Source organism: Callithrix jacchus, chromosome 10 (genome assembly GCF_049354715.1).
Source record: "Callithrix jacchus isolate 240 chromosome 10, calJac240_pri, whole genome shotgun sequence".
Classification (NCBI taxonomy): Eukaryota; Metazoa; Chordata; class Mammalia; order Primates; family Cebidae; genus Callithrix; species Callithrix jacchus.
The window spans coordinates 18968938-18990246 of NC_133511.1; the positions used below are offsets into that span (position 1 = coordinate 18968938).

At 50.6% G+C, this 21309-nt stretch overlaps 1 protein-coding gene and 1 non-coding gene across 2 annotated transcripts; one reads left to right on the forward strand and one right to left on the reverse strand.

Moving 5' to 3' along the window:
- Positions 1 to 6279: 6279 nt before the first annotated feature.
- On the reverse strand, positions 6280 to 6407 carry LOC118146053 (small nucleolar RNA ACA64). The gene has a single exon (XR_004731514.1). It is a non-coding gene; the product is annotated as a small nucleolar RNA ACA64 (small nucleolar RNA).
- A 10630-nt stretch (positions 6408 to 17037) lies between these two features.
- RNF26 (ring finger protein 26) lies at positions 17038 to 19830 on the forward strand. Its single transcript, XM_002754436.7, has one exon. The coding sequence runs from the start codon at positions 17621 to 17623 to the stop codon at positions 18920 to 18922; it is 1302 nt and encodes a 433-aa protein (XP_002754482.2). The 5' UTR covers positions 17038 to 17620; the 3' UTR covers positions 18923 to 19830.
- The last annotated feature ends 1479 nt before the right edge of the window (positions 19831 to 21309 follow it).

Genomic DNA, 21309 nt, shown 5'->3' on the forward strand with positions numbered 1-21309 from the left:
CTGGAGCTGTCTAGGCTGCTCGGGAGGGGATTGTAGCCTTAGGGGGCAGATAGCTTTGGGATGGTGTCTTGAGAGGAGCACTTTGGGATTCCCTGACCTCGGAGGCCAGGACCTGGGAGAGGACTCAGAGGGGAAAAGAGACAGAAAGGACCAGGAGTGGAGGCAGGGAGCGGGGTGGAGGGAGCGGAAGGTGAAGGGGATCAGCCCTCAGCTCCTCTTAGAGGCCGGAGGCTAGCACTCCAGCAGCAGCAGGAGAGAAAGGGGGCTGATGACGGACTCAGCAGGACAGGACTGACACCCAGCAGAAACCCAGCACTGCGACTGGGTTGGAAGATCCTGGCTCAGATGTAGGCCAGGGCTAGAAGAGGCCTAATTCTTTTTTCCCCCTGTGGGCAGCGGGTAAAAAGCCTGCTTTCCATCAGCCCATGGTAGAGCCAGGCCCCTCAGACGTGAGGCGACCCTCCCACGAGTAATGGCCTCTGCGTGTCTCTGGTACAGGTCTGACCACAGGTGGAGAAACTGAGGCCAGGTGGGGTGGGGTCCTAGTTGGGCTCCTCAGCCACAGTCTTCTGGGTGGATGGAGCTTTTCAGCTCACAGTAAGGAGAAGTGGCACCCTGGGGAGTTGGAGGCAAAAAGACAAGGATGGACCTGTTCCCAGAGGTCACGGAGGGGGAAGACTGGAACCCAAGTGTCCTCTCTTGGCTCCTGCATAGGGAACTTAGTGACTTCCGACCCACCCTTCTGAATCCAGGGGCCTTGACCAGAAGGATATGAGAAAGGTGGGCTGGGTCAAGGAAGGAAGCTGATAAAGAGGTGTTTGCAGCTGTATTGAGGACATCGGGGCGGGGGCGTCCCAACAATCTTGGCAGTTATCAAGGCTGGGGAACCCCCTGGCTAGGCCAGAGAATAGGATCTGGCCTGGGTCTTCCGGGGGGAAGTTGGAGAATTTTTCCAGAATGGGGGTGCAAGTAGGAGAAGATTGTACTGAAGGAGTGAAAACAGGGTGGAGGAGGGTAGGGGGGCAGGAAACCGGATACTGTACTCGGGGGTGGGTGGAAGATGAGTGGGAAGAGATTGAAAGAGGGGAAGCAGCCCCACTCCCGCCGGACACTGTCTCACCCATGTCCTTCGCAGCTGAGCCAGGGCAGGAGGAAGGAGGCACAGCCGGGATGGAGGTGCACCCACAACGCCATGGGAGAGAGGGAGGGTGGCCTTCTGGGGGATGGGAGGGGCTATTTTTAAACTCGGAAAAACCCTGAGTTCATCTCCATTCTAGAGGCTGCAAAGGCCCCATTGTACAGGGGTCTAGAGAGGGGGAGCAGAGGGAGGGGGCAACGGGCACAATGGCGTGGATTATGTTGGAACAAGCAGGGGGTGGAGGGCAGAGAGTGGGGGAGGGCTGACTTCGTCACAGCTGGCCTACTGAACTCTGGGGTCGAGCAGGCTTGGGCTTGGACTGGGGGGTGGGGCCCACCCTCACAAAGCCCCCTGTTGGGGATCCGGGGTCTCTGACATCCGGTGGCCTATCCTGGGGAGGGGGCAGACGGTGGGATTCCCACAGCCTGTCTTTCCCAGGGACCGCATGGTCTGTTCCCAGGCTCCCAGCATTCCGACGACTCCCCTGGGAGCTGCTGGTCTCTTCCCTCGGCCCCTTCCCTGCCAGGGAGTGGGGGAAGAGCAGGAGAAAGAGGATGTGGAGGCATTGGGACTCTTCCTGGGGATGATGGACTCTTAAGCCAGAGGCGGAGGTTGGGTGGGCAGCAGTGGGTGGGTGGGGTTGGTTGAGGGGGATCATAGCCCTCCCATCGGAGCCCCCAACCCCTCAGACCCCTCCTCCGACCGACTGGGGACTGTCCCTCTGGTAACCCCTGGCCCTAGGAGCCTCCGCACGGGGCCAGCCCACCTGCCGGACTTCAGCCCTCCGGCACCCAGGGCCTGCGCCCGGGGGACCTGGCCGGGGCGGGAAGGCGCCGGCGCTAAGCTCCCCAGGAGCCGGCTCCGAAGACCCGCCAGGCGGAGGCAGGGGGCGGGGATCCGGCCGCTCGCTCCAACCCAAACATTACCATAAATGCTCAAGCGGCCGCGGGCCGGTGGGTGCGCGGGGACCCTGGGGCTCTCCGGAAGCCCCGGATCCGGTCTCCAGGACGGACCCAGCGCAGGCCGGCGCAGTGCTTCCACCCGCCCAGCCGTCCTTTGTACAAAGCGGTGCAGCCGCTGGGGTGGGCGCGGGGACAGGGTGGAGAAAACCCAGGCCGCAGGGGGCGTCTCGGGCTGCCTTCTGGGTGGGCAGTGAGGCTGTGACCTCTGGTCAAGGAAAGCCTGGGGCCCTCCAGCCAGATGACAGCATCGGCGCCGCAGGGGCGCGGCTCGGTCTCCCTCCAGCGATGCGGGCCCCGCTGCTGTCAGCTGCGACACCCTGGGTGTCGGTTCCCCGGTCCCAGCACCTAATCCCTTTCCCACTCCTCTGCCCCAAGCCTGCACTTGGGGAATGAAGGGTGATGGGGGCTGAGGGTGGTAACAGGATGCTGGGAGTTTACACCTCTCCCCTTCGGGAAAGTTCACATCCGCTCCCCAGAATACCACCACCCAGGGAGAGGAATGTCCCCAGAGAGCTCTTCAAATTGGACTTTGAGTCGTCCCTGAGGAAAGGCCAGCTGGTCTACAGGAGGGGGCCTGTGGGAAACCCGGGGGCGCCATGTCCTACCAGGAGGACGCTCCTGCAGTTCCTCTTCCCCGCCACTCGGCGCTGCGAGCAACCCTGGGGGAGCCCGGGAGAAAGGAAGCCGTGTTCCATCCCGCCCAGGCGAGGCCTGGGACCCTTACTACTGCTGCCAGGGCTGATCTTGGAGCCCGGAGTAGAGAGCGGAGGAAAGAGGCCGGGCGCGGTGGCTCACACCTGTAATCCCAGCACTTCGGGAGACCGAGGCGGGCAGATCACGAGGGCAAGAGATTGGGACCATCCTGGCCAACATTGTGAAATCCCGTCTCTACTAAAAATACAAAAATTAGCCGGGCGTGGTGGCGCCCACCTGTAGTCCCAACTACTCGGGAGGCTGAGGCGGGAGGATTACTTGAACCCGGGAAGCGGAGATTGCCGTGAGCGAGATGGCACCATTGCACTCCGTTCTCAAAAAAAAAAAAAAAAAAAAAAAAGGGAAGAAAGAAGAGGAAAGGCAAGAAGGCTGGGCACGGTGGCTCATGCCTATAATCCCAGCAGTTTGGAAGGCCACGGCAGGTGAATCACTTGAGATCAGGAGTTCGAGACCAGCCTTACCAACATGGTGAAACCCCATCTCTACTAAAACTACAAAAATTAGCCGGGCACGGTGGCACATGCCTGTAATCCCAGCTACTCAGGATGCTGAGGCAAGAGAATGGTTTGAACCCAGGATTCGGACGTTGCAGTGAGCCAAGATTGTGCCACCGCACTCCAGCCTGGGCAATAGAGCAAGACTCTGACCAAAAAAAAAAAAAAAAAAAAAAGGCAAGATGAGGGACCCACCTGCTGCCGCCTCCCCACATCTCAGAGCAGGGCTTCAAGGCGAGGAAGGAGACCTTTAATCACCCTTAAGCATTTAAGACCAGCTCCCTCTTTGGCTTTCATGTTGCATTTCAATAGGAGAAGTAAAGGCTAGCAGACCAGGTGCCACCTGTAATCGAGCTATATCGCAGGCTTGGTATGGGAGGAATTCCGGAAGGCATTGTTCTCACTTAAACAGGATCAACTCCCCACCTTAAGCCACATACCCCACGCCTACTCCATGGACCAAGACCCTTTCACATGTACTTTCTAGAGTTGTAAGCCTTTATTATTTTTATTTATTTATTTATTTTTATTTTTGAGATGGTGTCTAGCTCCGACACCAGGGCACAGTGGCACCATCTCGGCTAACTGCAACCTCTGCCTCGCGGTTCAAATAATTCTTCCGCCTCAGCCTCCCGAGTAGCTGGGGCTACAAGCATGCGCCACCACACCTGGCTAATGTTTGTATTTTTCAGTAGAGAAGGGGTTTCACCATGTTGGTTAGGATGGTCTCGAACTCCTGACCTCGTGATCCTCCCACCTCGGCCTCCCAAAGTGCTGGGATTACAGGCGTGAGCCGCCGCGCCCGGCCGAGTTGTAAGCCTTTATAAGGGCAGGGATTTTCTTTGTTCAGGGCTCAGCTATTTGGAGCATTAAGACCTGCCGCAGCTCCCGGCTGAATAAATCACCACTTCCTTCCCAGTTCGGTGTTCAAGAGGTTTGCGGCAGTTCCTGCTTTAAAGGGAACCTGAAAAGCAGAAAGGAAACAACCAGGTTTTGGTGCCACAGAAAAGCCCCACAGTAGGTCAGTCAGATGGCAGATGCACCCTCCCGTGGCACCTTCCCTTCCCTGTCCTGCTGGAAGCTACTCCTTCGGCTTTGGTCTCTGGCACTGGTAAGCTCCATGAAGGCGCTGGTTTCTGCGACAGCCCTGCTACATAGCTGCTCTTGGACAAGTGCCCTGGCCAGCGACTGTTGCGGAGGCTGCAGTGATCTGATGAGGGAAGAAGCTACTCATACTCAGCATGTATACAGTGCTCTGCAATTTAGACCTTTCACTTAAGGGTCATTTTCATGACCAATGTTTATCTCGATTTTTACAGCAACAAAAAGAGGAAACCGAAGCACAAACAGTTGCATGACCTAAAGTGACATAGCCTCTGAATAATGGAACTACATTTTTAAAAACTGTGATAACAGGTTGGGCATGGTGGCTCACCCCTGTAATCCCAGCTCTTTGGGAAGCTGGGCGGGCAGATCACGAAGTCAGGAGACCAGCTTGGCCAGCATAGTGAAACCCCGTCTCTACTAAAAATACAACAATTAGCCGAGCTTGGTGGCATGGGCCTGTAGTCCCAGCTACTCGGGAAGCTGAGGCCCCTGGAATCTCTGGGCACTTGAACCTGGGAGGCAGAGGTTGCAGTGAGCTGAGATCGTGCCGCTGCACTCCAGCCTGGGCAACAGAGTGAGACTCTGTCTTAAAAAAAAGTGTGATAACAGCTGGCATGGTGGTGTGCACCTGTGGTCCCAGAACTCTGGAGGCTGAGGTAGGAGGATTGCTTCAGCCCAGTAGTTTAAGGCCAGCCTGGGCAACATATGGAGACCCTCATCTCAAAAAATAAACAAATAAATAATTGTGGTAAAATGCACATAACAGACCAGGCGCGGTGGCTGACGCCTGTAATCTCAGCAATTTGTGAGGCCGAGGTGGGCGGATCACCTGAGGTTAGGAGTTTGAGACCAGCCTGGCCAATGTGGTGAAACCCTCTCTATTTTATTTAAAAAAAAAAAAAAAAAAAAAAAAAATATATATATATATATATATACGTTTTTAAATGCACATAACAGAATTTTAACCGATTTAAATGTCAGAGTTCTGTGGTATTAAGCACATTCACAGTGTGTGCAATTATCACCATTATGGAGTTCCAGAATTTTGTCATCACTCCAAGGAACTAAGATGTGAACCAAGTTTTATCTAATTAACCCCAAAACCTGTATCGTCTATGTGTAATAATTACAGCCGGATTAAGAGCTCAGTTGTGTGGTAGAGACAGGAAGTGTTACTGGGATTCAGAGAAGGGAGTGTCAGTGTGGACAGTGCTGGCTGGGAAAGTCTTTCCGGAAATGCGAAGCCTTCAGTGAAAGGTCAGGTTTAGATAGGGAGGAGTGAGAAATGATCCTTTGAGACAGGGGAAATGACACAAGCAAAAAGAGAGGGATGGGACACATATATGGATGAAAGGGGCACATATATGAACAACTACAGAATTTCCCTATCAGAGTGTCAGAGCAGCTATCCGGCTAGAAGATGGAGTTGGTGGGGAGGCTAGGTGACTTGTCTTAATATTATATTGGCATAGCAAGCCCACTACTTCCTTTTTCTTTCTTTCTTTCTTTTTTTTTAAGACAGGGTCTCAGTCACCCAGGGTTGAGTGCAGTGGTTCGATCTCAGCTCACTGTAACCTCTGCCTCCCAGGTTCAAGCGATTCTTCTGCCTCAGCCTCCTGAGTAGCTGGAATTACAGGCTCACCACGACACTCGGTTAATTTTTGGATTTTTAGTAGAGACAGGATTTCACCATGTTGGCCAGGCTGGTCTCAAACTCCTGGCCTCAAGTGATTGGCCCACCTCAGCCTCCCAAAATGCTGGCCCACATGTGTGGGCCACCCTGCCGGGCCTAGTCCACGACTTTCATTTCCAGTATCCATTTACTTGGAGTGCATTGAGGATAGTTTTATTTATGTATTTATTTTTTACACAGCGCCTGTCAGGTTTCACTGCACACGGGGGCAGTGCATGGTGAGCTGAGGCCCCCAGAAGCTCTGGGCACTGAATCTCATCCGTGGCCACCGGCAAAGCCAGGGGTGTTTTGCATCCAACGTCGGGCTCCCCAATCACCAGAAGAATGTGGGTGGCCAACTCAGCCAGACCTATCTCAACGGAGAGGAGGCTGGGTTTAGCCACACCACCACCCCTTGGCACCATTCTTGTGAGTGGCTAAGTAGAGATTAGGCATGGTAGAGGGTGCATGCACATGGGAGCTTGGGAAGATGAGATGGGCTTAGGTTAAAGGGAAACAGCTTAAGATAGGATTGGCAGTGGGGAGCCACTGCAGGTTCTTGAGCAATGGAAAAACGATGTGACATTGGAATTTAGGTTTACCATAGTTTCTTGAATTCTTCTTGGCCTGAGAGCGCCCCCTGGTGCCGCTAGTTTGAATTGTTTTCTCATCTTACAGAGCAGGTGGGAGGATGGGAGACTGAAAAGCAGAAGCCTGACTCTTGGGTCCTATTTCACTTCATCCTGGGTAATAATAGCCTTGCAACACAACTAGGGATAATATGTGGGCAGAGAGGGTTTGAGGTCAAGAGAAAAGGGGCATTATAGTTCCCTTCTCTGTCTCATAGTCTGTGCATATGTGTATTGTGATTTGGGATACAGCACACTGGTCAGGACCCAAGCCCGGGGATGGGGCTGGAGACAGGAAGATGACTAAAACAAGGGTCACAGGCTTGAGAAATGTACAGTCTCCTCATGAGGGTGACAGACAAATAAATAATTATAACACGGGGCCGGGCATTGTGGCTCAGGACTGTAATCCCAGCACTTTGGGAGGCTGAGACAGGTGGATCACCTGAGTTCAGGAGTTAGAGACCAGCCTGGACAACATGGTGAAACTCAGTCTCTACTAAAAATACAAAAATTAGCTGGGCGTGGTGGCACATGCCTGTAATCCCAGCTATTTGGAAGGCTGAGGCAGGAGAATTGCTTGAACCCAGGAGATGGAGGTTGCAGTGAGCCCAGATCGTGCCATTGCACTCCAGTCTGGGTGGCAGAGCAAGACTCTAAAAAATTATATACATACATATATATATATATATACACACACACTAAGAGCTGCATACCAGGGTGCAAATACACATAAAACAGCTACTTAACCCAGCCTGAGGTGATGAAAGAAGGTTTCTTGGAAGAGTTGATGCCTAGCTGCATTTTAAGCAATGAATAGGAGGTAACCAGGTAAATGAGGGCGGGCTGTGCTGTCTGAAGTGTGACAGAGCTCGTTAGGTGCAGGGGGGCTGCTAGCAGTTGGTGAATATTCTTCAAGGGAAGGCCGAGGATAGTGAAGGATGAGGCCAGATTACAAAGGATTTGTAAGCCACAGTCAATTATTCAGAGCAACAGGCTGTGTATAAATGGTGTTAAGCAGGGGAGCAAGCACAAGTGACTTCAAATCCATTAGAGCTCATGCCCCAGAGGGACAGAACAGAAGGCCCCTCTCACTAAAGGCGGATCTCCCTTCCCAGATCCGTTCTCTCCCTTGAGTGATGAGCCTGCCTCCTGCACAGAATGTGGCCTTCTTTCACCTCCAACAAGCCAGTTCATTTGACCCTAATAGTCCCACAGTAGAATGAGAGATAAGCGTGGGGAGAGGGGCTCTTCTCTCTCTTTCTTTTCTTTTCTTTTAATTTAAGTGAGAGGGCTCTTCTCTTATGTCATCCACATGTGACTGAGATCCCTTGGCAGCGCCTTGGAGGTGGGATACAGCACTTCACTGAATCCACTAAAAACAATCCTTGAACCAACTCCATGCAGTGGAGTACTATGCAGCTGTTAAAAGAATGAGGACAGGCTGGGTATGGTGGCTCATGCCTCTAATTCCAACACTTTGGGAGGCAGGGGGATGGATCACTTGCAGTCAGCAGTTCGAGACTAGCCTGGTCAACATGATGAAACACTCTCTTTACTAAAAACACAAAAATTAGCTGGGCATGGTGGTGTGTGTCTGTGTTCCCAGCTCCTTGGGAGGTTGAGCCACGAGAATCAGCTGAACCTGGCAGGCGGAGGTTCCAGTGAGCCGACATCAAGCCATTGCACTCCAGCCTAGGCAACAGAATCAACAGAGTGAGACTCTGTCTCAAAAAAAAAAAAATGAATGAGGACAATCTCTATACACTGACATGGACTGTAATGGAATAAAACTCATTGAATAAAATAAGAATCCATGACTCCATACTGAAAATAAAAAGATATCCATAAACAAATAAATGAAAAGGGAAGGCTATTCTTTACAGTGTTTACGGAACATGATTTTAAATTACAAAGATAGGTATGGTCGGGTGCGGCTCATGCCTGTAATCCCAGCACTTTGGGATTACACAAGGCGGGTGAATCACCTGAGGTCAAGAGTTCCAGATCAGCCTAACCAACATGAAGAAACCCCATCTCGACTAAAAAATACAAAATAAGCCAGGTGTGGTGGCATAAGCCTCTAATCCCGGCTACTTGGAAGGCTGAGGCAGGAGAATCGCTTGAACCCGGGAGGCAGAGGTTATGGCGAGCTGAGATTGCGCCACTGCCCTCCAGCCTGGGCTACAACAGCAAAACTCCATCTAAAAAAAAAGATGGCCAGGCAAGATGACTCACACCTGTAATCCCAGCAATGTGGACCGCCAAGGCTGGTGCTTGGCTTGACCCCAGAAGTTTGAGACTAGCCTGGATAACATGACGAAACCCCATTTCTGCCAAAATCAGAACAACAACAACAAAAAATCCCAAAAATTAGCTGGGCGTGGTGGTGCATTCCTGTAATCGCAGCTACTCAGGAGGCTGAGGTGGGAGGATCCCTGGAGCCTGGGAAGTCAAGGCTGCAGTGAGACAAGATCATGTCACTGTACTCTAGCCTGGATGACAGAGCAAGACCTATCTCAAAAAGCAAAAACAAAAAAAGGAAACAAATAAAAATAGCTACCTAAAGAGGGATAAAATGAACAGCCTCCAGCCCTCATAATATTTGTGGAGCTAGGGCAGGGCATAAATGAAGGCTCACATATCATATGTCTAAATATTTGAAATATTTGAAAACTAAGCTGTTTAGTATGCACTATCCTCCTACCTTGACAAATATACCTTCTAATGACAAAATTTAAAAATATGTAAAGCTGGCTGGGCTTTGTGGCTGACTTCTATAATTCCAGCACTTTGGGAGGCTGAAGTGGGCACATCACTTGACGTCAGGTGTTCAAGACCAGCCTGACCAACATAGTGAAATTCCGTCTCTACTGAAAATACAAAAATTAGCTGGGCGTGGTGGTTCCTGCCTGTAATCCCAGCTACTCAGGGGGCTGAGGCAGGAGAATCACTTGAATCCAGGAGGCAGTGGTTGCAGTGAACTGAGAGCCTGTCATTGCACTCCAGCCTGGGCAGCAGACTCTGTCTCAAAAAAAAAGCAAGGCTATGGTTTTTGTATGATCCAAAGTCAACAAAACATCCAAGATAAGTTAACTTAGCTATTATCGCATATATTGTTACATATATTATTGCCTGGGTGTGCTTATGATGAACTAGCATATTTAGATGAGTAATAAAGTAATATACAATTCATATAAATTATTATATGCTTATTCCACAAATTAATTTTACTTGCCTTCACTTCAGCAAATTCCTTAATCATGTTGTTATAATAAAATATTTCTCATAATTCAAGTTCTATTGCTAGTAATGCCAATTGGCCTTTTTTTTTTTTTTTTTGAGACAGTCTCACTCTGTTGCCAGGTGCCAGTCTGGAGTCCAGTGTCACAATCTCGGCTCACTGCAACCTCCTCCTCCTGGGTTCAAGCAATTCTCCTGCCTCAGCCTCCCAAGTAGCTTGTACTGCAGGCGCATGCCACCATGCCCAGCTAATTTTTGTATTTTTAGTAAAGACAGTGTTTCACCATGTTGGCAAGGATGGTCTTGATCTCTTGACCTCGTAATCTGCCCACCTTGGCCTCCCAAAGTGCTGGTATTACAGGCTTGAGCCACCACGCCCAGACAATTAATTGGTCTTTCTTGAGACAATAGTTGTTCTGAGGTCTTTATTTTATTTATTTATTTTTAATTTTTTTTTTTTTCTTAGACATGGGGTTTCACCATATTGGCCAGGCTGGTCTCGAACTCCTGACCTCGTGATCCACCTGCCTCAGCCTCCCAAAGTGCTGGGATTACAGGTGTGAGCCACTGCGCCTGGCCTTATTTCATTTTCATTTTATTTTTGAGATGGAGTCTTGCTCTGTCGCCCAGGCTGAAGTACAGTGGCGTGATCTCGGCTCACTGCAACTTCCACCTTCCAGGTTCAAGTGATTCCCCTGCCTTAGCCTCCCAAGTAGCTGGGACTTATGTCCACACGAATGCACATGAATGTTTATAGCAGACCTTATTCATAATTCCCAAACCTGAAAGCAACCAAGATGTCATTCAGTTGATGAGTGGATAAATTAGCGAATACATCCAAACAATGGAATATTGTTTAGTGCTAAAAAGAAATGGGCTATCAAACCATGTAAAGACATGGAGGAAACTTAAGTCCATATTGCTAAGAGAAAGAAGTCAATCTGAAAGGCTACATACTGCACGATTCCAACTATATGACTTTTTAGCACAGGTAAAATTGTAGAAACAGTAAAAAGATCAGTGGTTGCCAGGAGTCTGGGGGGAAGGAGGGATGAATAGGCACAGCACAGAGGATTTTTAGGGCAATCAAACTATTCTCTATAACACTGTGTGAGGGATACGTCATTAAACGTTTGTCAAAACCCATAGAATGTACACCACCAAGAGTGAATCCTAATGAAAACTACGGACTTCAATTTATAATAATGTATCAAGTTGACTCATCACTTGTTTTTTTAAAAAACAACCAGTTTTTTGTTTACATTTTTATCAATATTTTTCATACCAAGTGACCATCACAAATATCTGGGTAGTGCACATGCAAGGGTAATTTGATTTTCCACTTGAGACCATAATTTACTCTTTGCGATTTTTTTTTTTTTTTTTGAGACAGAGTCTCACTCTTGTTGCCCAGGCCGTAGTGCAATGATGCGATCTTGACTCACTGCAACCTCCGCCTCCTGGGTTCAAGCAATTCTCCTGCCTCCGCCTCCTGAGTAGCTGGGTTACAGATGCACACCACACGGCCCGGCTAATTGTGAATCTTCTTAACTCTACTCATACTTCTAGTTTCTCCCTCCTTCCCTTCCTTTCTTCCCTCCCCTCTCTCTCCCTTCCCCCCTTTTCTCTCTCTCTTTTATCTCTTTCTTTCTCTCTCTTTTTCTTCCTTTCTTGACAGGGGCTCAACCTTGTTGCCCAGGCCGGACTAAAGTGGTGCAAACACAGCTCACTGCAGCCTTGACTTCCCAGGCTCAGGTGATTCCCTCACCTCAGCCTCCCAGGTAGCTGGGACTGCAGGCACATGCCGCCACCCCTGGCTAATATTTTGTATTTTTAGTAGAGATGGGGTTTTGCCATGTTTCCCAGGTTGGTGTTGTACTCCTGGGGTCAAGCCATCTGCCTGCCTTGGCCTCCCAAAGTGCAAGAATTCCAGGTGTGAGCCATAGTGCCCAGTCCTTCTAGTTTCTTGTCTAAATTAAATCGACTTGTTTTTTTTGTCTTCGTTTTTGTTTTTTTGAGATGGAGTCTTGCTCTGTCGCCAGGCTGGAGTGCAGTGGTTCGATCTCGGCTCACCACAACCTTTGCCTTCTGAGTTCAAGGGATTCTCCTGCCTCAGCCTCCTGAATAGCTGGGATTACAGGTGCATGCCACCATGTCCAGCTAATTTTTGTATTTTTAGCAGAGACAGGGTTTCACCATGTTGGTCAGGCTGGTCTCAAACTCCTGACCTTATGATCCGCCCACCTCAGCCTCCCAAAGTGCTGGGATTACAGGCATGAGCCACCGCGCCCCGAAAATCGACTTGTTTTAATAGCATTTAGTCAGCATTCCCACCATGTATCCAAGAGTAGTTGTAAGGTCAAATGTGATGTTTCTTTCCAAGATGTTTCATCTTTGGGTGCATCCAGAATATGGTATATAATCTTTTAATTTTTCAAAAAAAATGCCATTATTATCAGTACAATTAGGTTGCATTTTCTTTTTTTTTTTTTTTTTGAGATGGAGTTTTGCTCTTGCTGGGCAGTGGCGCAATCTCGGCTCACTACAACCTCTGCCTCCCGGGTTCAAATGATTCTCTTGCCTTAGCCTCTCAAGTAGCTGGGATTACAGGCATGTGCTACCACACCCAGCTAATTTCGTATTTTTAGTAAAGATGGAGTTTCTCCATGTTGGTCAGGCTGGTCTTGAATACCCAACCTCAGGTGATATGCTTGCCTCAGCCTCCCAAAGTGCTGGGATTACAGGTGAGCCACCTCGCCTGGCCTAGGCTGCATCTTCTAATAACAAGTTCAGCTATGTGTCATACAGGGGACATTTGGCCAAAATTCTGGCTTGTTGGCCTTTATGATCTTTACTAAGCATGTCATTGCTGTTATCATAGACTTGTCCTCGACAATCTTTTAAATCAATGATTCAAACTGTAAGTAGGTTTTTTCCTTAGAGCAAAACTAAGGAAAACTAGTTTTTCCTTAAGTCAAAACTAGAATAAAGCTAGTTAAATACACATGCCTGTTTTCTCTAGAGTTACATATGCAAATTTAAAGAGAAATAGGAATTAATATTAAAAAATGTTCCTCAGCCACATTGCACATGCTGCATTAATTTCTTTTTCTTTCTCTCTTCTTTCTTTTTCTTTTCTTTCTTTTTTTTTTTGAGACAGAGTTTTGCTCTTGTTACCCAGGCTGGAGTGCAATGGCGCGATCTCGGCTCACCGCAACCTCCACCTCCTGGGTTCAGGCAATTCTCCTGCCTCAGCCTCCCGAGTAGCTGGGATTACAGGCACGCGCCACCATACCCAGCTAATTTTTTGTATTTTTAGTAGAGATGGGGTTTCACCATGTTGACCAGGATGGTCTTGATCTCTTGACCTCGTGACCCACCCGCCTCGGCCTCCCAAGGTGCTGGGATTACAGGCGTGAGCCACCGCGCCCGGCCTCTTTCTCTCTTCTTTCTTGCTTTCTTTCTTATTCCATTCTCTCTCTCTCTCTTTCTTTCTTTGTTCAGGCTCTCACTCTGTTGCCCAGGCTGGAGTGCAGTGGCACACTCATAGCTCATTGTAACCTCAAACTGTGTTCAAGCAATTCTCTCACCTCAGCCTTTCAAGTAGCTGGGACTACACGAGCAGGTCACAACACCAATGCCTGGCTATTTTTTTGATTGTAGAGATGAGGTCTTGTTATGTTGCCTAGGCTGGTCTTGAACTCCTGGGCTCAAGCAATCCTCTCGTTTAGGCCTAAAGTATTGGGATTATAGGTGTGAGCTACCATATCCAGCCCCCGCATTAATCTCTTAGTACTTCTGGAATCATAAGTTGGAACAGAAAGAAAAGCAAGAAGAATTTCACTAGTTAATTTATCCCTTTTCTTACATAAGTGCTTCAACTGCTCATATCCTCCCTGAATGACCCACAGATCTTCATGGCCTTTGGATGCCATGTTTCCAGGATGTGGGTTATAAGACATGCAGAACAGATCCAGCTTGGTGGCTCAGGCCTGTAATCCCAGCACTTTGGGAGGCTGAAGTGGGCGGATCACTTGAGGCCAACATGGCAAAACCGCATTTCTACTAAAAATACAAGTTGGTGGGGTGTGGTGGTGCACGCCTGTAATCCCAGCTACTGGAGAGGCTGAGGCACAAGAAGCACTTGAGCCTGGGAGGTGGAGGTTGCAGTAAGCTGAGACTGCGCCACTGCATTCCAGTCTGGGTGATGGAGTGAGACTCTATCTCAAAAAAAAAATATGCAGAAGAGCTGAAGTGCTTCTTTGGGTCGGAACCATGTTGTTTGCAGAGCTGATGTTTGGGGCTATAGGCTTTTTCGTACCTGTAATGCGCACTGGATCTGGATTGATAGAGGACCCCAGGTGTTCCTTTATGGAGACATTTTTTGGCTGTTTGTGATACTTGGGGTCCTCTGAAGCTTGGGGTGGCACTGGCAGGGAACAGGGTGGACGGTACAAGGATGAAAGCAAACCTTCTGTGACTGTACCTTTTTATAAAGTTTTGACTTTGGGAAGCTGTAAATGATTTGCATAATTAAAAAACAAAATAAAACAACAACAACAATAACCTAAAACCATGGCAATAATAAAGATTTTACTGAATGTTTGACGAGGAGATGATGGGGAGCACCGTAATACACACAAAGCACAAAACAAAAACCCTGAATTAGACATTCTTTTCTGTTTTTTTCCAATCTCTTAATCCTCAACCCTTCATAGCCTCTAAAAATCCCTTCTATTGTCCCAGCTGGAATCTTTCGCTGAGCAAAACAAAAACCCTGAGGTTAGCACAACAGCAGAAACCAACTGCCGCCAGAGGCTTTACACTACATCTTCCACTAGAAAATACTGCAAGGATAGGGCTTCTAGGTGTTCATCTCTCTCAATATCTGGCTTATTTTCTTCTCAATTCCTGGGACTAACATTGCTAAACAGTTTGAACTTCCTCCCCAAAGCCAGTTGGAGTCTTTGTCACTGCCCAAAGCAGGATTACCAGCTGGGTTTCCTGGGAGTCAAGGCTTGCGGCTCATTAAAGATGGCTTTGGATTAGTGAGTCTCAGATCACTCAAAGGGGAGGTCTTGGTCCTAAACGAATGGAAATACTCTCTTAGAGGAGCCTGCCAACTCTAAAAAGGCCTTTATATGCTTCTTGGTGTGAAAAACTGGCCAGTTAATGACACACAGTGCAGGCACAGCACATTTGTCAAGTTTTGATTTTGGACACATTGAGTAGGAAGCACCAGTGGGATACCCAGGAACTGTCAGGTCTAGGAAGCAGTTGGAGGCTGAACTTTGCAGGAGAGGTTCAGGCTGAAAACACAAATTTAGAAATCATTGTGTATACAGGAGAGGAGGCTATGATAGAAACAGAAAGAATATAGGAAAAAGTAATGCCTCTGAGTCCCAGCGAGGAGGAAGTGGCCAGTGGCGTCAAGTGCTGCTGGAGGAACATAGTGTTTACTGGACAGGTAGGATCCCTAAAGAGGAGATGGTACGGGTGATGGGATCAAGTATCTTGAAAGGGAGATGGGCACATTCTCCAAGATTTTACACTGCAGGGAGGATGCAGGTGGGGCAATAAAAACATCAGCAACACAGCACAACATAGCAAACCATAACCTGGGCAGGGCCTGAGAGCAGCCAGGGAGAAAGCGTAGGAAGAAGCCAGAGGAGTTTTAGCTTCTGCACTCCTTCCTCTGCACTATAGTGCAGCTCCTACTGCCTCCCCAAGGCCTCAGTAAAGGTTTGCTGCACACTTCAGCTTCTTATCAGTGATGCTTTGGGAAATGAAGGACTCCGAGGAGGTGTTCAGAGCAGAGTGAAGGGGGACAAACACTTTCAGGAGCCCGGAGTAGAGATGGAGAATTCAACCCAAGTAGGAAATTCAGCAAAGGTGACCAGCGGAAAGGTAAGTCTGCTAAGGAGTCTGCTAAGTATCCTTGGAGTTAGTAGACAACACCAGAATTCCCAATGTATTTGAGATGGGGTGTATGTAGTGTGCACACATACACACCACACACACACACACACACTCACATACACACATATGTATATATTTTTTTCTTTGAGACAGAGTTTCACTCTTGTTGCCCAGGCTGGAGTGCAATGGTGTGATCTCCGCTCACCACAACCTCTGCCTCCTGGGTTCGGGCAATTCTCCTGCCTCAGCCTCCTGAGTAGCTGGGATTACAGGCACACACCATCATGCCTGGCTAATTTTTGTATTTTTAGGAGAGACGGGGTTTCTCCATGTTGGTCAGGCTGGTCTCGAACTCCTGACTTCAGGTTATCTCCCGACCTCAGGTGATCCACCCGCCTAGGCCTCCCAAAGTGCTGGGCCCAAATATATTTTGACTGCTGTTTGAGTATTAAAGGATGGCCTTCTGAGGACCCTGGAGCCGCCCGGACGTACACATCTTACTAGATTGGTTTAATTGAACAGTAAGGCCCAGGGTTGGAAGCTAAGCTGTTTCTAAATCTGTAGTCTCCTTTTCTCAATGACAATGGAGTAATCATCCGAGATGTTGGAAAATCTGGTAAGGAAAGTTTGGAGTGGCAGTCTGGGAATCCCCTGTAGTAATCTGCTCTCCCTTGTGAACCGCAGGCACTGTCTTAAACTTATTTTTTGTATCCTCAATGCACTGTAGGAGCTTAATAAATGATAGAATATATTAATAAATAGATGAGGACGAAGAGACGGATCTGAGCAGGCTGCGAAGGGGGTGCTAATCCAAAGCCCAGCCCAGAGGCAGTGACTTCCGACCCAAGTCCCTCAGAAAAACTCGCGTTCAGAGGCCAGGAGAAAGAACAGTTCCTAAACTGAGGAGAGTCCAAGGCGCTACTCTTTTAGAGGGCGGGGCTAGGAGGGCGTATTCCGACGCTACCCGTCAACAAACCAATCCCCGCCTCAAGGGGGAGGGGATTTAATCTGTCGCCTCTCCTTTCCTTTGGGAAGTAAATATGTTCGGGCGCTATTCAAACGGACCAATGAGTGCTCGACGTTGTTGCGGTTGGCCCTCACCGACTGGCTGGAGTTTGTCGTTCCTCCCTTCTCGTCAAGCCTCTGGCTCCACCCCTTTGCACACAAGATGGCGGCGCCCAGCGGAGTAGAGGCCGCGCTTGGGGTTTGTTGAAGCTGGCTGTCTCTCCCACTCCCCTTTTGGGTGCAAAGCGCCGCTAGCTGGAGAACGGGGGCCGGGCGGGGACAGGGGCACCTGCGTAGCTGGACCGCGAGCCTACGCTCAGCCAGCGTCGACCCCACCCGGCCCCGGCCCGACCCGAGACGATCCCATTCCATCCGTTCCCGGTCTCCTCCCGGTCTGACCCATTGCCCGGCGGTGGTTCGCCACACCAGACATCCAAAGCTGAGGTCGCTCCTACAGCCTGGGCTCGCCTTCGCTTTAGAGATGTTTGGCCTTTTCCCTCCCAAACAGCTCGTCTTCAAAACCTGGACTCTCGGACTGGCGCCTGGCCCCCTTGCCCTCTACCAAGACTCCACTTCCCTCTTTCTCACTTCTTCCTCGGATTCTTGGTACCCCTTGGGTCGGACACTGCTAATTTTCCTTCCAAACTAATTCCAGACTCCCTAAAATATTCACAACCTTGACAACCCCCCAACCGACGAGCCAGACTTTCTTTTGGACTAACCTCCATAGCCCTGTCATGGAGGCTGTGTACCTGGTAGTGAATGGGGTGGGCCTGGTGCTGGACGTGCTGACCTTGGTGTTGGACCTCAACTTCCTGCTGGTGTCCTCCCTCCTGGCTTCCCTGGCCTGGCTCCTGGCCTTCATCTACAACCTGCCGCACACGGTACTGACGAGTCTTCTGCACTTGGGCCGCGGAGTCCTGCTTTCATTGCTGGCCTTGATCGAAGCCTTGGTCCGGTTCACATGTGGGGGCTTGCAGGCCTTGTGTACCCTGCTCTATAGCTGCTGCTCTGGCCTGGAGAGCCTAAAGCTCCTTGGGCACCTGGCCTCTCACGGAGCACTGCGGAGCCGGGAGATACTGCACCGGGGCGTCCTCAGTGTGGTCTCCAGTGGCCATGCTTTGCTGCGCCAGGCCTGTGACATCTGTGCCATTGCAATGAGCCTGGTGGCTTATGTGATCAACAGCCTGGTCAACATCTGCCTCATCGGCACTCAGAACCTCTTTTCCCTGGTGCTGGCCCTGTGGGATGCAGTAACAGGGCCTCTGTGGAGGATGACAGACGTAGTGGCAGCCTTCCTAGCCCACATTTCCAGCAGTGCTGTGGCCATGGCCATCCTCCTTTGGACCCCCTGCCAGCTAGCCCTGGAGCTTCTGGCCTCAGCTGCCCGCCTCCTGGCCAGCTTCGTGCTTGTCAACTTCACTGGCCTGGTGTTGCTAGCTTGTGTGTTGGCAGTGACAGTGACTGTGTTGCACCCGGACTTCACCCTGAGGCTGGCTACCCAGGCACTCGGCCAGCTCCATGCCTGGCCATCCTACCACCGTCTTCGAGAGGATGTCATGCGGCTCTCTCGCCTAGCACTGGGCTCGGAGGCCTGGCGCCGAGTTTGGAGCCGCAGCCTGCAGCTGGCGAGCTGGCCAAACCGGGGAGGGGCACCTGGAGCTCCCCAGGGTGACCCTATGAGAGTGTTCTCAGTTAGGACCCGCAGACAGGATGCTATTCCTGAAGCGGGGCGCAGATCAGAGGCAGAAGAGGAGGAAGTCAGGACCATCAGAATGACACCTGCCAGGGGCCGAGAGAGGCTCAACGAGGAGGAGCCTCCAGGTGGGCAAGACCCATGGAAGTTGCTGAAGGAGCAAGAGGAGCGGAAGAAGTGTGTCATCTGCCAGGACCAGAGCAAGACGGTGTTGCTCCTGCCCTGCCGGCATCTGTGCCTGTGCCAGGCCTGCACTGAAATCCTGATGCGCCACCCCGTCTACCACCGTAACTGCCCGCTCTGCCGCCGTGGCATCCTGCAGACCCTCAATGTCTACCTCTGAAGACTCCTTCCCTGCCTGCCCATCCCTCCACGCTCCACACTCCACGCTCCATGCTCCATGCAGGCACTCACGCTAGGAGAGCATTAACACCTCATCTCCAGGGCCTGGTCTGAATCCCCTCCTACCCTGTGGCTGTCCTGCCAAGCCTCCAAGCCATATATCCAGGACATCGAGATGGAAGACTATGATCTGGGTGGGGGCAGGGTAACATAGCTTCTCCTTACCCAGTGGGTCCCTTTGATGCTGAGGGTGGTGAGTATGTCACTCTGCAAGGGCCCTGAGACTGTTTGCTGTGGGCTTCTCCAGCCTGCCCTGGGCCCACCCAGATGCCTCTGGGGTAACCCCTGTCTGCTTCTGGTTTTTCTGTTGGGGATTTGTAGGTCCCTTTCGTGCCTCCTTCACACTTCCTCTCCAGCTTTTGCAGCCACAATACATCAATGTCATTTGGGTGTTTTAACAACTCAGGGGCCTTGGGATGATCTTGAATCTTTGTGTTCAGCCAGAGCCCCTGTGCCCTGACAGACTTTGAGGATAGTATCTGTCAGGTACCCTCAGAGCCACCTCTGGCTGTCATCATCTGATGAGGCTCCCTCCCAACCTGATCCAAAAGCTGGACTCAGGAGTTTACCCCTGGGGTCGAGGGGTACATCTGCACCTGGTTTTGGGGCCACATGCCCTCCGGCACCCCAGCTCACTGGGAGTCTCAAGAGGGATAACCAGATTTCTCATTCCCTTTCACTCCCACATTACACAGAAAAATGGCATTCCTCTCTGTCTCTCCCTGGTGTTGGAGAGGGCAGACTGTGCACATTTCACTAGGGTCCAAACACAGAAGGGGCCAGGGCCCAGGGGCTTGCTGAGGGGTCTCTGGCCCAGTTTCCAATGAATAAAGTTATCTTGACAGCTCTGATAGTCTCTGTGCATCCCTGCAAAGGAGCAGTTGGTCAAGGCAACAGACTCTGCATCAGGGTTCTTCAGGCCTGCCAGTCTGAAGTGTGGTCTCTGGGGATACCTGGGCTTTAGAGGGGGGACAGGCCGTGAGCTAAGATAGTGTGGGAAGACTGTGTCATAGGGAGAGTGCGTGCCAGGCATGGCTCTTTTGAGTGCTCATCCCTTCTGATTTGTCCCTTGCACACGTGGCTTTCGAAAAGCCTTCTGTGTTTTTTCCATTTTTGCCAAATTAAGCCCTTGTAGAGAAGAATGTGAACTATCTCAACCCTTGAGTCAACCTTCCCAGCTTTTCCTCTGGGCCAGTCTTCCTCGGAGGGAGCATGGGGTTCCTGCTGCCTGGAGTCCAGGCCACCTTCAGATCTCAGGAGGTGCTGGTGCTTGTCTCTGTGTGTCTTGACATGGGGTCTGGTGCAGGACTGGGCTGGAGTGTGGCTGCGATACCTCCTGGTGGAGGCTGCCTGAGGCCTGTCTCTAGCTCACATTTGGGGCTCAGCCCCCATTGGCCTTGTCTGCCCTCACATGATCAGGGGAAGAGCAGGGGCACTCCCCCATAATTGTTTGTTCCGTCTAGGAGCACAGTGCCTGGGACTGTCTTCAGGAAGGGGATGCCGGTAGCTCTTGAAGAAACTCTGAGGATTGCTTATAGCCAAAAGAAGCAAAAAAAAAAAAAAAAGAAAGAAAAAAAGAAAAAAGAAAGAAACTGAGGAGAGGCCCCCTTCCTTGGTTTGAGGCTGTGCAGATGGGGCTGGCCAGTCCTGGTTTGTTAGTCATTGGGTTGGGGGTGGGCCCTGGGCGGGGAGCCTTGAGGGGCTTTGTGGCTAGCCTCAGACACAGTGGCTCGGCCCACCCAGGCTAAGCCCAGTGCAGTCGGGGAGGGCTCCTCATCTCCCCCTCAGAACTGGGAGGCCCGGGGAGGGCTTGGCACATGCTCTTTCCTTCCCTCAATCTGGGACAGGGAGCTGAGCAAGGGGAGGCCCGGCTCCTTCCAGTCTCTGTTTAATGTGGGGATAAACATTTTATGATAGAAGATAAACTTCCTGAGTTGAGAGTAAAGGACCCCCCTTTTCCTCCACCCACATCTGGAATTCCTTTGGCCGACCTCAATACCCCTCCTCTCCCTCACCACCCATACATAGTCAGGAGCTCAAGCTACCCAGGGTTCCTGTGGCATTCCGGGGTCAGGGCCCCCCCTTGTGGTCATCTCAGAAAGTACTTATCTCTAGATGCAAGGGACGCCACTCGTTTACAGACCAGGCAAGCAGCCAGAGCAGCCATGGATGAAAGGTCCTCGGCTCTTTTTTGTTGGATCAGGGCAGGGGTATGTGTGGTGCAGGCAGCCCTTACGTGGTTCGCTTGGCATCTTTGAATTAGAAAAAAGTGTCCTGTTTTCAGGGGGGCTGGAGCCCCACCCCAGGAAGGCATCCCTGTCAGCCACT